Raw genomic sequence first — 16,471 nt, 5'->3', positions numbered from 1 at the left:
AAATACAAAAGCACAAGTGCTTTGTTAATTTAAGAACGTCACATGGGTCCAAAGTCTGTCCGAACGGTCATTGACATTACCAGACAGCTGTTGCCAGGGGAAAATGGCGTAGGACCCCTGGCGGTTTGCTCCGAAGATGCATCAATCCATCGCTATCATTATATGATAGGTGTCTTCAATAATGAAAATTCTCTCACTTCACTTGATCACTTTATTTATTTTACTCTGATGATTTTTAATTCTTTGGACTTTGGACAAAGTCTTTGAAAGAATAACAAGATTCTTTATCCACAATCATGCATTATACTAAACCGACATTTTCGTGACCGTCTGTCACCTTCTCCAGGGCGGTTCGACTGGTTCATATATTGCATTGCAGCATAGGTGTCGCTGCTTACAGATGCGGGCCCAAACGTAATGTATTTGCATATATACATACATTAGCTGCAGTGCAATGTGGACCAGTGAGAATTGCCCTGAGGAAAGTGACAGACGGTCACCGAAACGTCAGTTGAACAAAACACTTAGTTGTGTATAAAGAATTTGTTTATTCAGTGACTTACCAACCTAATGCAACTATGCACAGAGGACGATGACCCTAGAAGAATCATGATCATGATGTCAACGACCGTTCGGACAGAATTTTGGACCCATGTGACGTTCTTGACTACGCACTTGTCCTGTCGTACCTTTGTCTTTCAAGTATTCTCGAAAGAAATGGAGTGTGTTTTTTCACGAGCTTGTTACGATCGATTTTTTTTACTCTTTTACACATTCAAGAACACTTAACATATTTGTACACAGAAGAAAAGCGATATGATTGACAGCTATGACGTCACGATATGTCAGCATGAGACCATTAAGTCACGTAAGCGCATATCATGTTGTTATGGAGGGGGAACACAGTACATGTGGCTATTTGTCCCTTTTTTAAGTAAAAATAATCATTATGTTGGATCGGAAGGATCAAAAAGTGAATTCACGATATTCAACGTATTATGCCGTACCAACATGTTGAAAACCAGAATTTCTTTACAAATGGGCTGCTTTTATTTAAACACTCTAATAAACAAGACTGGAAATAAAAATGTATCATTGCCATGACGACGATTGAGGGTACAACAATACAGCTGAAATCAGAAATAGACTGGAACTTCCCTGTCGCACTATCCCTGGCACAATATACTAGGCCACCTGTAACATAAACCTACAGCCAGCAGAAATGTACTATCCCCGGTACAGCACAATGGTCTGCCAGTGACCTAAACCTACAGCTGAGCACTACAAAAGTATTTCCTGTCTGTCTGTGGCGTATGACTTGAACAAGCTCTGGAAAAGAAAATGTATCCTTCATAACATAACATAACAACCAAGACAACGTGATCCATTGTGCAGAGTTTCCCTGTCTTACCACTAGTTTCAAAGGACAAATTCCCCCAGGGAAAAAGTGTGACCTACATTCCACCATTGCATACCAGAGATACATCTGGAACAGATTTAGGGGGGGGGGGGGGGAACTTGCTTACCCAACATACTGTGGATTACTAGCATGCTTGGAAAAATGCCTGTGCAATTCCTAGAATTTTTGCAGACTGAATGCAATATATACCACTTGACGACTCCCCTGAGGCGTCGTCAAAAAATGTAAAAGTAGTCCCATAGCCTTTTCAAGACCATAGGGACAGTGGGTTGTTATCTACTGTGTCTAGGGTACGGTATTGGAAAAAAGAGACCATTCCACTCCTTCCATTGCCTTTTACCTCCCCAGCCGAAGTCATTACCCATACTTTGACTTGACTTGACTGACTTCTACCCAAAGTATGTTTACACCTGGGTGGAGTGAGGAAAGTTGTGTAAAGTGCCTTTCCCAATGGCACAACGTCTAGTAAAAAAAAACTGGAATCTTAGCTTGATCGGTCTCCTGTCCGCTATGCTAGCCACTCGTGCATTGAACGCCTACCTTCAATCCTCAAATATGTGATACATGAAACTCAACACAGTCATGACAACATTTTCTTCTTCTTCTTGGCAATCCAGTTTATTGTTTATTGAAGTTTTCAAACAGCTGAATAGCCCCATTCAACTCTGGCGAATTGTTAAACGTTTATATTCAGTGGTACCCAGTCTAAAGAATACACAAAGAGTACGAAGAATTGCAGTATACACGAAGAAAATGAAAATTAGAATAAGTAACAAAATGGCGTTGCAACAAATCACAAAGATGACATAAACAAAACGTGCTTTCACCTAAAACGTTTCATGTGCAAGGTTATTTAGGTACAGTACAGGTACAATGATATTCCCGACCGGTATTTTTTACCGTACCTTACATACTATACTGTACTGTACTGTACTGTACTGTAAAGGTACACATTCCTACCTTATGTACATCCTTAGTATGTTTGTTTCAGCATCATGTGGTTCTGATTCAGTTGTTGTCCATTGTTTGTTTTGCAGACAGTTTCCGTTGTTTTGTTCTGTATACAACTTGGTAGAACCGTACCATTCTGAATAGGTTTTAGCCTATTATCCTTCGGGATATCCGACGAATTTGGTCCCTCTTGGATAAGTGCTTGCCCCTCGGAGTACGAACGGAAACGCGTCGGTCTTTTAGGTGGAAATTCGGGCATAGAACTTCTCTGGCTTTGGTTGGGATGTCTAGAAACCTTCGACCGCGTCCTGTTAGGGATATGTTGTTCGAAGTAAGAGGTTGTACTGGAGGAAGTTTTACCGTTTTTGTTGATATTTGGGAGGTAGGGAAGCGACTCAAAACTCCCAGAGTACGCACTGTCTTCTTGTATTGAACGATGGTGGGTTTTTGACAAAGAATTTGCCTGGTGCGAGAGGTTGTTTTCTTCGGGAGGAGTCCACTCGTCTTGTATATCCGAATCATGATCAACTGATGTTGGTATGGGCATCTTTTTACGAGAGATTCTACCAAAAGGACGGCACTTTCTCCTCCGTTGTTGTGGAGATATGTCGGGTAGTGTGATTTTGGAATCACTGCTTGGAGGAATAGACCTGTTGGAGTATTGTCTGTTGTTTATAGATGGGAGTCGAAAACCTGGTGTCTCTCTTTGCCATTCTGTGGTGTCAAGTACAACGCAACCTTTTTTGTCGTAGTCTTGGACTTTGTCACGGCGTAGCATTCCTTTCAAGCGAGCGCATTGTTGCTGCAAGGAAACTTCTCTTTGTACGGCATCGTCTCGTACCTTCATGGCTTCGATCATTTGAATCTTCAACGTTTCTATCGACTCGAGAAGGGTTGTACTTCTTGATCTTTCCTTTTCCAAGGCCTTGGTTAAGTCGTCCTTGTATCTTGCCATTTCTATCCGTCGTCTGTCTGCGACAAGTTTTTGTTTCTTCGCCTCTCGTAGCGCGACTGTCATCTGGTCCATTTTGGCCTGTTCTAGCTTCAGCTCTTGTTGGATGCGGTGTTTTTCTCGCATCGCCGTTGTTTTGATGCGGTGGGCTCTGTCTCTTGCTTGTGTCAGCCATTCTATCTGCCCCTGTAGCTTGTCATGCACCGAAACAACATCTTTCGCTTGCTCTCTCGTTTCTTCGGTTTCCGCAGTTATGGCTTGTATTTTCTCTTCGAGATACTCTGCTCTTTCTCGGTAGTGGTGTTCTCTCACTGCTAGCTGTTCAAGTTCCGTTTGCAGCTGTCTTTTAGCAGTAAGCAAATTTTCTATGACAGACGATTGCTTCTTTACCTCTTCTTGTAGCTTCTTTGCGTGGTCTAGGAATTCTTGATGTTGTTTCCGTTGCTCGTAGTGTTTTGCTTCATGTATGGAGTTTGCGTCCTTGTTGATGCCTTGTGGGTTGAGACAGTTGTCGTGTTTCGGGGACCGTTGTACGGCGTCGTTGTGTGCTCTTTCAACCACGTTGTCGCTCCGCATTTTCCTCGCTACACCTTCTCCGGGGCTCCCGGTCAGAAAGCTCCCGTCACCGCCACCCTTTGACAGTATGCTCCGGTCGCCCGAACCCCTCGACGGTGCGCTGTTATCGGCCTCATTCGGTTGACGTCGGGTATTTTCGTCTTCACTCGGCATTTCTCGCAAGTCTGGCTTGATCCGTTCTGTGTCCGCTACATCGTCGTCCATTCTGCCATCCATGTTGGCAACTTTGTAAAGAGATTTTGCTTGATCTGAAATGTTATTTGGCGGTAAAAATCGCTCACCGTACTTCAAAACATATTTATCGATGTCATGAAAGGCGATACAACGCTGAAATAAAAGTGGCGAACGCTTGAGAAAAACTTGGTACTTGGGCTACCACGAATTGAAGTATTCTAGGTTTTTGAGTGGGTCTTGATTTCGATCAAGTGGACTGTTGAGTTTGCCTCACAACGTTATGTGGAGATATTTTGCAACATTCCCACGTTATTCGCTGATTTTGAAACATCGAAGGTACTCTTATTATATCAGACTCTTGCAGGGCAACAGATATCCTTGGTTTTCAGTAACAGATTATGTTTTTACAGCGAGTGGTTGCTAGCCCCTCTTCTTTAAACGTGCTCGATGCACCTCCTCGAACATGGAAACCCCATTTTACATCCCTTCCGAAATACGGGTGCAGCCCCAACCGATATGCCATACCAAGGACATGGCCCCACCCAATATAACATTTCCACGTATTTCGTTGATTTTGAAACGCTCAGCATATCTTTGAGTTTGTTTTTAATTTTTCCCCCTTTTTTTCGCAATCTAACTTGAACATTCCTTTATTCATAATCAACGCTCAGTTTTGCGTATCCACATGATAGTAATGTTAGAAATGCTCCGTGTCCATGTGACTCATTCTTGTTATTTTCAAAGATCTAAAAGTCTCTCAAAAGTAGACCTTAATCTTGACCTAAACAGGACCCGGACTTTGCAACGTACTTAAAAAATCTACTACCGTTACAAACAAACAGTAGTAGCACTCGAGATGAGTGTAACATTTGATCATGCTGTACCACTTGATAAACAATGTGTGTCCCAAAATGTAAAACATAATGGCCGCCATTTTAGAGACCTTCACATTTCTCACAGACTCCCGTAATGCTCTGCTTCTGCCATCGGCCATCTGTTATTGACATTCAAGCAGATATAGAGAGGCAATTTTTTCAAGGTCGCGGGACACAATAGTAGTTCGGGTATAAAGTTGTGCGCCACAGTACTTGAAAAGGCGTTAGTTATTGTCCTGTTCACAACAGCGAGGTGGAAACTGTGGTGAATGGTATACGTACATATCAGTTTTGATACTATATAAGTTGAGTGCGATGCTTTTTCGGTCGGCGTGAATTTACGCCTTGATACTGTTACCGGATACTGTCTGTACGTCGGCTGCAGTTTCATGACCTCCGCTGGGGTCAAATCAAAGTGGCTTTAAAAAGAGAACGATCCTAAATCTAGGCTCATTTTTAGTTATTTTGTAGGCTATACCCTGCACTTCAACATATTAGATTCTTGTTAATTGCTTGTGCACCCTGCTATGTATTTTGAGGCGTCGAACCTCCTCACTTTGGGGTCCTTAACCATATAAATCCCCGTAGGTGAAATACTATGTCATGCCACCTCAAGCTCCCGGGTCCTAACCACTAGCCTTTTTATATGTATATGCTTCTACCTCCGTGGCCCATGGATACGGTCTTGGTCAATAGATACCATATCATCATAGTAGCATAGCATGTCTAGGACAACTTAGAAGAGGCAAAAAACGGAAGATCTAAATCTTCTGCAGTACAATCCATCCCGAGGTTCTTGAGTTATATTGACTTGAAATATCCGGAAACACACGCGTACGCACACAAACACAACAATACCAGTACCTCTATTTTACATAGAGTTAATAACGAAATAATGGCTCTAAGAGAATAATGGAAAACAAAACAATACCACAATAACAGGAGGCCAATGAAAGGGAAATAGTTTATTTCATATCTCTGTAGCAACATAATTCTATAGTTAGAATTCTTTGCATATCATTTACATACCACTGAATACATCTTTACACACACACAATTCCACACACATATTTCAAAAGTGCACGAACATAGAAACTAGATGTTTTGAATAGCACGTATTCTAAATTAAAAGCACCATTTGTATGTGAAGAGAATTCACAAGATATTATTACAGTCGTTTTGAGATAGCTTTTCTTACTTCTCTCTTAGCCACAACGATTGAAATATATTTATCGTCATGTGAATCATTGAAGTAGTTGGGCAAAACAAAGGCAAAACATTACGCTTGCTATGATATTAATATTAATGTTCTATGACATATTTTGCAGGCTAACCAGGGCGCGGTCACATGGGTCGTGCGATCGTCGTACGATCGCTAACTTCGTCCATTTTGTACGACAAAAATGTACGTCCCCTGTAATGTTCAACTATCTTGCGGTACACAAAGTTCTGTTTTGAATCCATGTCTGTGGTTGGTTCTGTCACAGCCTGCTTGGAAATCCTATGGCATCAAAGTCGTACGACGATCGCGCGACCTACTTTGTGACCGCGCCCTAACAACCAAGGACACTGTGCGTAATAAAGACTTTATGACGATTGTTCATTTTCTGGCCTTGTTTTGAAGCGTTATGTTGTTGACTTTTGGAAGAATAACGCCATCTTGTCCGCAGTCTTTCTCCACAGGAACCTTCCTCGTGTTGTTCAGCACATAGTATTCCTCTCTTGGTCCCAACATGTTGGTTTTACTCAGCGTGTAGTTTCCGTAGATTTTCGGCAACTTCACGTTTGTTTTCTTCGCAACGCAAGAGAGGGATGACTCCGCTCTACTTTGTTTATCTGTTGAGCTATGATCCTCTGGATACATAGATAGCACTCGGTCTTGGTAAAGGCTTGTGAGTTTAAGTATCCTCTTCTTCTTTCTTTCTAGCTCTGTGAGTTCGCTACGCATCTCTCTGCATTGTTTGATGGCTTCATTTCTGTCTTGTATGGCCTTGTATTTGTCTCTTCTCGCCTCCCAAGTTTCACGTGCTAAGAGATCCTTGCTTGCTTGGAGACAGCTAGTTTTTGATTTTACAGCTTTCCTTTCTTTAGCGAGCTTGTTTTTCTCGTACACAACGCCAAGACGTTCTTTCTCTGCAAGATCTCTCTCACCTTTTAGTTCTTGCATCATTTCTGAAGTCCAGTCCAGTCGTTGTTTCAGAGAGTCCAGTTCGGAGACGATCCTTTCTGTTTGCCTTACAGCATTCTCCATGGCTTCGACTGATAGATCTTTTACGGATTTTAGATGGTCGAGATCTCGCCGGAAGCGGATGTGAGCCTTTTGTTGGCTTTCTAGATGAGCTTTTGCGGTTGCCTTTTCTTTGACAGCTTTGTCCACGGATTTTCTGTTGTCTGTTAACTCCAGTGATTTTCGTGCGGCGTTTTTTTCTGCTTCTTTAGTTTTCCGCTCGGCCATCTCCTTCTTTACCTTGCAGCACTCTAGTTCAGATTCCATGGCGGTTATGTGGCAACGTAAGTTTCTGACGAGAAAGAGGGTAGTCGGTGGCGCCTTCAAGCCGAGTCCCTCAACGTCGAACGGCTCCGAAGCGTCTCCGACACGCCGTCGTGAGTCTTCGTTCCGCTTCGGAGGTTTCCGTTTGATCTTCGTGGATCCTTTCAGCGCCATTGGTTCTGGAGAGAAGAATATTATCCCGACAACCTGGTTCAGATAATCCCTACATAGTAGTTGTTACAGAATGCTGCCAGGAACACAAACCCACTCACTGCCTTCGATGTGACCGTCGACTGTAGTGTAAATAACTGTCTACTTACGAGCGTTTTCTCTCTGTAAACAAATTTTTCAAATGTCAGACTCAAGTTCTGCATCCGTAACATAAGTGCGGCACAAAACTAGAAAAAAATGAGTCGATGTGATAAAAGAAACACCTGCAAGCGCTCGGTCACGCTTTGACTACCATAGAAGGATCATTTGCTGGCACTTGGCATTTTGGTACACAATGCATACTTGTAAACAAAGCTCTTATCAGTCAATACTTTCATCAGGTTACTACAAAAAAATGGACAATACAGTTCTTTGTTGCACGGGTAAGGGATTTTCTGCCAAAGTTACGATAATCCTTCTGTTACATTGTAAACAAGCATCACTTAGCTTACCTTCATACCAAAAATCATTATGATCCGTTAACCCTCTTTGAGATATTCTCTTTGTGTCTCAAACAAAATTGCGGTCCCTTCAGTTACAAAAAAGTCGGTAGGGGGTTTCAAAAGCTATCTACCACTCAAAAATCATGACTACAGCATGTTCAGAACACGAGATATTGAAACTGGAAGCTCCGCTGCAGTACCAAGGTCACACATAGGGGCACAAACTTACCTTGACCTTAGTCTTCCCAATACCTAACCGTATACGTGTACTAACTTTCATTACAATCCTTCCTGAGGTTCTTAAGAGCGAATACTACTCGTTTCAAGAGAAGTCCGATTAACTAAATGGTTTCCTTGCTAAACGATGACTCTGTGTGAATCGTTGTTTTAATTACTTGATGGTGTTGTTCGGTAAAATTCTTGTTTTAATGATGACATGCTGTAAATATTTTTTTAACAGATTTTATTTCAATTGTAAATGTAAACGTGCCTATCAATTCAGCCTTAGGGCTGCTATCTGGGTCATGCATATATGAATTGTTGTTTGAATAAACCAGTCATCATCATCATCATCAAGATATGCTGACCACAATTGTATTTAAACACACACGCACACAAATACACACACACACACACACACACACAAACAAACAAACACGAACACACACACACAAACACGCACACATACATACACACACACACACACACACAAACAAACAAACAAACACACACATACACACACACGTGAACCTCCTTACTACGTCTCTATTGATTCAGATATTTGCATTGTTATTGACGGCACATCTTGCTCGCTCAAATTCCATTTTAGTGAATATAAACAAAGCAAACAGCCAGGATCATACATTTGCCTCCATCTTTATATAGATAATTCCTTTTGATATATTCTTCTCAAGTTATATACAATATAAAGTGAACTCCAGTGTACATTTTGTTTTCATCTTATTTATTATATTGATATATACATTTTTATTCAAGTTGAAATCTGATTGTAATTAAGCACAATATTTCATAACGCACATTTTCAGTAAACAATATGAAAACATGAAAACACATATCTCGTTATCAAACAATCGGAACATGAATAGAAACTGTACATCTAAAAACATATTTTTCTGTCCTTATGTTGCTATGAGTGTTGACTCCTTTCTTACCATACAGTTTGTATAAGCCTTTTAATTAATCCATCTGCGCATGCGTAGGTCAAAGGTGAAGACCCCTAACTTTTAGAAACTCTTGTCTCGACCATGTTCACATACATGTACATTTGGTCTCCGTTGATCGATTTCCATAATGATAATATCCAAAATTTGTGTCTCAGGAGATTTACCTTTGACTGCGAATGCGCATTATCGTCGGTGACAGTGCTTATTGTTCTCCTGCACAAAAAACAGCCTACAATTCGGGGAATTTCATTCGTGAAGGGTTGACTATTGACGAGTTTATTCCTGATTGGCGATATGATTGATCACTTTTAATCATTGGTAGTTTCACGGACTCTGGTTGGTCGACACTATTTCTCGCGCAGTCGCAGTCCCAGTGACAGAGGTGCGCGGACACCTGTCTGTCAACCATGTTGCCATGGTAACCGTGAGTAACGTGAGCGCGCGGATCGCTCGACAGCCCTTCTAAGTGTGCCGACACCTGTCTGTCAACAGTGTTGCCATGACTACCGCTCTCTGTGGTACTGGTCGCAACGTCATCACTTTCCTCATAGTTCACGTCTGCGTTGCTATGGAAACCGTTGTCTGACAACGTCGTAGGACGACGGTGGGAGTGAGTGGCCAGAGTTTCGCCAGTGGGGTACTTTTTCCATTGTCCAGCGTGATGAGGGGGCCGGTTGACCAGTGCCCTCTGATGACCAGTCGCCTGCAGGTCAGCATATTGAACATAGCTCCTTGTCAGATGATCCGGAAGGTCGTCGTCATAGAAACCATAGTCGTAGAGCTCAGCCCCGCCCCTCATGACGTCAGAGTCTGTGACGTCATGATTGTAGGCGGAGCTCCATTGGTCGTACGGCCTCCCTCCATGGACGCAGGGATACCCACCCCTTACAGGAGTTGGTACGGTCCCTTGTATCTGACTCATTTTGGGTAATTTGGCGGGAACCCTTGCCTTTGAAACACCCGGATGTGGTCCTGAAGCCCTAAGCACCCTTTGCGAGCGCTTGTTGTCGATAGAGGGGAACATAGAGCGCGGGTTTTTGTTTGAGTTCGTTGCGGTTGAGCGGCGAGTGTTCTCAACAACTGCTAACCTCTCTGTAGTTTCCAGAACGAAGCAGCCTGATTCGTTCAACGAATCGACGGACTCACGTAGTTCTTTCAACTCGCCGTTCAACTTCCTACAAGTTGTTCGGGCCTCGTCGCGTTGTTTCAGGGCCCTGTATTTTTGTTTCACGGCCTCCTCTTTTTCTTTCTTCATCTCTTCTATGGTGTCGTGGAGTTCCCGTAGCTTGGCTCTTTCTTCGTCTCTCTCCTTCGCGAGCTTGTTTTTCATTCGGACCTAAGAAGAGGAAAGTAATGAGATTTTTGCGGTAGGCATTAGTGGTGGGTACCGGTACAGAAAATCCAGGTCCAAGTACGGTCCAGGTCCAGAAGGTCAGGTTCAGGTCCGGACCTGAACCTGGACCTAATAATCTGTGAAAACTTGTGAATGGGAGATACTTAAAACAATGGTCTATTTTGCTACAAATGAATCTGTTTGGTGGAGTATCCGACGTCTATTGGCGTTATAGAATCCTATGTTTATGTAAACAACACTAACTGCTTCTGTTTTATACCAAATTTGACTGCAGAAACTCCGTAAAATTACTATCAACTCTTCTCTACTTATTTTCTTTGACCCAAAAACACGTGAACGCCTGCCGGTATAATCTGTACATTTCGAATAGGTGCAACATTTGGTCCACTAATTTTTTTCAGGTCCAGTTTTTCTGGACCGGTCCAACAAGAAAAAAACGGTTTTGTAACGGTACAACGTACCGGTACCCTTCCCTAATATATGCTCACCATGTTCAGTCGACGTCTTTCTGCGTTGAATTTCTGCGTGTTGACTTCCTTCATGGCCAACAACATGGCGGACATTTTGGCGCGCTCGGCTTCTATGTCCTTGGCCAGCTTGTTCCTCTGGCGTAGCGCATTCTCCTTTACTTGGTGCGCCCTTTGTCGCATCTTCCCAACCGTATCAACATGTTGACGAACCTACAAACAGACAAACAAGAGGTAAATGAAATTCTAGAAGTTCTGCTGCAGTGATATAGAGAACCACTAGGGGGCCATCGAATTTGACCGTTTTTACTACCCCTACCCACCTACCAAATATCATGAAGATCCAGCTACAGCTTTTTGACAGTCTTTCCGCAGTCGTAAATAAAGTTGTACTATGTCGTAGATGATTGTTGATTGTCGCAATCTGTAATAACCTCGCAGAAAAGCTTACAATAAGCGATCGGTCGTCTGTCTTTCAGTGTAGAAGACTTGCAAGCTTTGTTTGGTGACAGGAAGCTTTCAAAAGAACGACGCGGTTAAAAGATAGATTTTGTTCCAAAGGAAAGGGACTTGTATATGTGTCACCACCACGCCACAAGAGCTACTAGATGCCTTTCGACAATGCATTCAAAACAAACAGCGCGCCTGACAAGCATTTCGAGTTGCACTGCAAAGAAAACCCGGAACAGAAGGAGATACGAAAACCTGAAGTTCCGATACAATACCATAGAAGGCCTCTAGGAGGCCCATTGTCGAACTCGACCTTCCTTTTTCAGACAACTACTCACATACAAAATATCATAAGAATCCGTTCACGCCTTCTCGAGTTATCTTGTCCGAAACACACAGAAAACGGCGCTCAAAACAGTAACTATTTGCGAAGGTAACAGCCGACGCGTCTGAAACATTTAGACTTGCACTACAAGGCAAACGCAGAACACAAGCAACGCAGTTCACAAAGAGACAAACAAATACAAACCACCTTTTCAAACTGGGAAACGTTGTTTAAAAAACGCCTAACTTACATGAAAACGGTTAAGTGAAAATGTGGACGTAAGTTCATAGAACTGGAACGTTTTAAAGTCTTTTTTAGCAGGACCTGCTACACCCAGTATTGTATGGATGTACTTGTTATAACATGCTTGACCTAGTATATGCAATGTAGTTTCTAGTGTTACAATGTTTTCTTTTCTTTCGACTTCGACACGCTAATTTGAGGACGCATACTAGCAGGATGTGATTTCAAGTGTAATGATGTAAGATTAAATATAACGACATACAAACTTCATCATTAATATCTATGACATTTCTATCCTGTTACGTCGATTCTTTTTATAAAGTCCCTTTCTGTGTTGTTTTTGAATCTCAGTAATAAAGTACGATTTGTTTCTATTGTTAGGCTTAGTTATTCACGCTTATTATATATCCCCGATAGGAAAAAAAACATATTGGTCTTGCTGGTGTGTTCTTTTCCATCCTTCTTCTTCTGTCATTAACCAATCAAAGCTTAGAGCTATAGTGACATCATCACTCTCAAAAACCAAGTAGATGTACAGTGAACAGAATCAAGCAGATGTAGGGTGGCCTTGCACACAATACTATACGGCGAGCATAATGGTATAATAGTATAATTTTATTAATGACCTGCGAAAAACAAGCATATATAAGGTGGCCTTTTTTTATGTATCCTTTTTCTTACTCGCATACAATGCTATATAAGGCGAGCCTAATGGTATAGTATTGTGTGTGAATAGCTTGACAAAAGGCTTTTGGGAAATCGTTCTGCATTTTCGCGAAAATGTTGCATTTCTAGTCAGAGCTAAATTTATTCAAGCAACAGTAACAACAAACGTATCAACAACGATCGTAGCAAAATACTGTAAATGTATTTACGTTTGCGGTAGCACCATGCACTGTACATAGTCTCTTACTGCCATAGAAAAATGTTCGTGGTGGTTTTAAGGTCGCGGTGAAGCGGCTATCGCGAAAACCGCGAACATTAAACCACCGCGAAAGTTTCTGCATTTACAGTATTCTATTTGCGAAAGAGGATCTAATTCTTTAAAGACATTTCTTGGTAGAAAGTTGAATGATAACGTTAACCACCCACCTTTTCGAACGCCGTCCTCTCTTTCTATTTGCGAAAGAGGATCTAATTCTTTAAAGACATTTCTTGGTAGAAAGTTGAATGATAACGTTAACCACCCACCTTTTCGAACGCCGTCCTCTCTTTCTATTTGCGAAAGAGGATCTAATTCTTTAAAGACATTTCTTGGTAGAAAGTTGAATGATAACGTTAACCACCCACCTTTTCGAACGCCGTCCTCTCTTTCTCGACTTGCTGTAGCAGTTGTTCTTTCTCGCTGAGGGTCTTGTCACGTGACCTACGCACTTGTTCCACCTACAGAATACACAAACATACGTCATAATGTAAAGCTTCCAAATAACGTGTGAAAAGTAGGTAAAAATAGTCCCATGGACATTCATTTCGGGGCCGTAGAGACAGTTTGTTGCTATCCACTGTGTCTAGGGTACGGTATTGGAAGGTGGAGCCCATCCCTCTCCTTCCACTGCCTTTTACCTCCCCAACCGAAGTCAGGTACCCATTTTTACACCTGGGTGGAAAACTTATGTTGATGGAAGTGCTGCCCCTACGGCCGGTGAGGCTATGGGACCGGTGAGGTGAGGTGAGGAGGAGTGAGTAATTCGAAGGTCATGCAAAGCGCCTTTCCCAAGGGCATAACATTGATGGCATGCCAGGGGATTGGAACCTAGGACCTCTGGGTTCTGAGTCTAGCAACCTAACTGTTACGCTACTCGCTCTCTTAGGTTAAAGATATACATTGTGGCTGTTATTTTTGTGTTCATTATTTACATGTAAGCTAGTTCACCTTTATCCGTGGGGTAACCTATATCCGTTGTATTTGACAGGATATTTAGAAATATCAAGTCTACAGACGGTGGTTTAAAGGGACATAATGTAGAAATTTGGCGCCAAATTTCAAAATGTTCCGAACTTTAAAATCTCCAGTCAGATTGCCATTTGTAACTTATTTGCGTCATTTTTCCACATTTCTAGCGATAATTAACAACGCCAAAGTAAGCCGCGACCAAATTCACTTACTTCCGGGTAGCCTACCGGAAGCAAGCCGGCCGTAGATTTCCGAATCGACCGTTGCGGTCGCAGATCTTCGGAGCGTAGCGGGGACTTTAGACAAACTTCAGTAACGATTCGCGCGAACCACCGAACGCGTTCTAAAGTGCACTTTGGTTCGTCGGAGTGTTGAATAAAATGGCGGACAACTCAAGCGGCGGAGGGAAGTGCGTATATTTCAAGACGTCCTCACCTCACAACAAAGTCGTATCCATAGGTTGTAAATATCGCTTTACAGTGTAATAAGGTAGACTCAACTCTTAATGGAGAAAAATGACCGAAAACAGTGGCTTTATTTTTACATTATGTCACCTTAAGGACAGCATTTTTTTTAATATTGCGGTTTGCAAATACCGTCTTCTTGACATCCCCCAATTCTCTGCTTTCAAAAGCAACGGATATAGGATACCCCACGGATAAATGTGAGCTAACGTTAGGTCTGTACCACACTACATGAGACGCAGGTGAATAACATATACAAATCGCATGGACTAACCTGTTGTGAGATTTCATTGGCCTGTCTCTCCGCTTTCTCCGCCCTCTCCTGCGCATGCGCCTCCTTCCTCCTTGCCTCTTCCAGCTCAGCTTCCAGCGTCTTCTGATGCCGCTGTAGTTGGTCTATCAGCTGTTGTGAAAGGCAGGAGAACATGTAACGCTAGTTCACCTTTATCCGTGAGGTAACCTATATCCGTTGTTTCTTACAACAAGGTATTTATATTAGGGATAACAGTTTTTTATTGCAACTTGAAACCACCGTCCACCGACTTGATATCCCTAAATACCTAGTTTTTTAAAACTTAAGACATCGGATAAAAGTTACCCCGCAGATAAAGGTCAACTGGCATTAGACGTATAAAAACATGACAATGAATAAACTGTTTCCGGGTATTTGCGGTCAGCATAACTTTATAACCTCTGGATTGATTGTAATAAATGATACCTAGCATATAGATAGGAGTTGCAATTAATTGGGAAGACGAAAGTCAAGGTCGATTTTGGGTCCCCTGATGTGTGACATTGGTACTGCATCAGAATATCCGTTTTTTGTATCTTTTGTCCTGGGCAAGCTATGGTCTTGTATGCTGAAAGACTTTTTTCCAACAGAACCAGCATAAAGGATAGAAAAGCGGAATTCCTACTGCAGTACCAAGGTCACACACCAGGGGACCCCAAATCGACCTCGACCTTCATCTTCCCAACCCCTACCCACATGCCAAATATCATTACTAATCCATCCAGATATTCTTAAGTTATACGTATACTATCCACAAATATACGGAAACATGCACACAAATACTTAGAAAAATACAGATACGCCTAAAACAATGCCTCAATTTTTCATTGAGGTAACTAGTGTACTACAATCTAAGATGTACTTGCATGGTGGAACTGTCTCAAATTTGTTACCCCTCCCCCTTTACTTCCGACCCTCCCGACCTACACCCCCTCCTTTCTCGCCCCACCCCCACCCAAACCTTCTATCCCCTTACCTGAATCGTCCTTGCGTTTTTCTCCATCCCCAGAATCTTGGTCAGGTACATGTTGGCTTCCTTCAACTCCTCACAGTGCATAGACGTCACCTCCAAGGCTTCCTTATTAGCATTCCTCTTCTCCTTAACGTTCAAATGAATGTCTTTATACTTCGGAACATTCTTGTCCCCCTTCTTGAGCACCTCGCAAAGTCTTAGGTTTTTCTTTTGAGTGTCTGGACCGGGTTTACCGTCTTCTATTTCATCAGTTTTTGCCTTGTTCTTTTGAGCGCCTTGACAACATTTTTCGTCCTTTGCTGCATCATTTGTATTGTTTGTTGGTTTTGTAGACGTCCTTTTCTTTGGTTTTGTGTCTTCTTTGCCCTTTCTGCTTTCTTTGGTTGGTCGTTTTGGGGGAGGGGCAACTGTGAAAACGATCTGTTTCTGTTCCACTGTTCTCTCTGTTGAGACGATTTTCTTTTCCTCTTGCGTTCCTCTTGTTTCCACTTTCAAAGTCCTTTTCGTTTCTACAGGAGCATCACTTGACGCTTTTGTAGTGTCATCTCTTGGCTTATTTGCTCCAACATTCGTCCTAGTGGTTTCTTTTTCATTTTTCTCTGAGACATCGCAGGATTCTGTAACGTTATGTTTGAAGTTTTCGTTCATCTCATGAGGTCTTGTATTGTTTGTCTCTGTAAAGTCTTTGGGATCTTTTGATTTCTTTGTCGAAACTTCTTGTGCCTTTTTCTCG

General features: G+C 42.2%; 2 protein-coding genes across 2 annotated transcripts in view; both read right to left on the bottom strand.

The window, feature by feature from the left end:
• Positions 1 to 2,110: 2,110 nt before the first annotated feature.
• LOC118405994 lies at positions 2,111 to 4,115 on the bottom strand. Its single transcript, XM_035805849.1, has 2 exons — positions 3,213 to 4,115; positions 2,111 to 2,125 (listed from the first exon to the last, which is right to left on the bottom strand). The coding sequence occupies exons 1-2, from the start codon at positions 4,113 to 4,115 to the stop codon at positions 2,111 to 2,113; spliced, it is 918 nt and encodes a 305-aa protein (XP_035661742.1).
• A 5,115-nt stretch (positions 4,116 to 9,230) lies between these two features.
• LOC118405992 (trichohyalin-like) overlaps positions 9,231 to 16,471 on the bottom strand; it is an 18,598-nt gene continuing 11,357 nt past the window's right edge. The window contains exons 2-6 of the mRNA XM_035805848.1: positions 15,742 to 16,037; positions 14,748 to 14,876; positions 13,406 to 13,498; positions 11,119 to 11,310; positions 9,231 to 10,612 (exon numbers count right to left, since the gene is read on the bottom strand). Coding sequence (XP_035661741.1) covers positions 9,506 to 10,612; positions 11,119 to 11,310; positions 13,406 to 13,498; positions 14,748 to 14,876; positions 15,742 to 16,037 — 1,817 coding nt within the window. The 3' untranslated portion in view covers positions 9,231 to 9,505. The remainder of the gene's footprint in view (positions 10,613 to 11,118; positions 11,311 to 13,405; positions 13,499 to 14,747; positions 14,877 to 15,741; positions 16,038 to 16,471) is intronic.

Source organism: Branchiostoma floridae, chromosome 18 (assembly GCF_000003815.2).
Source record: "Branchiostoma floridae strain S238N-H82 chromosome 18, Bfl_VNyyK, whole genome shotgun sequence".
Lineage (NCBI taxonomy): Eukaryota > Metazoa > Chordata > Leptocardii > Amphioxiformes > Branchiostomatidae > Branchiostoma > Branchiostoma floridae.
Note: the sequence above shows the minus strand (reverse complement) of the source record. Positions and strands in the feature narration are given on the sequence as shown.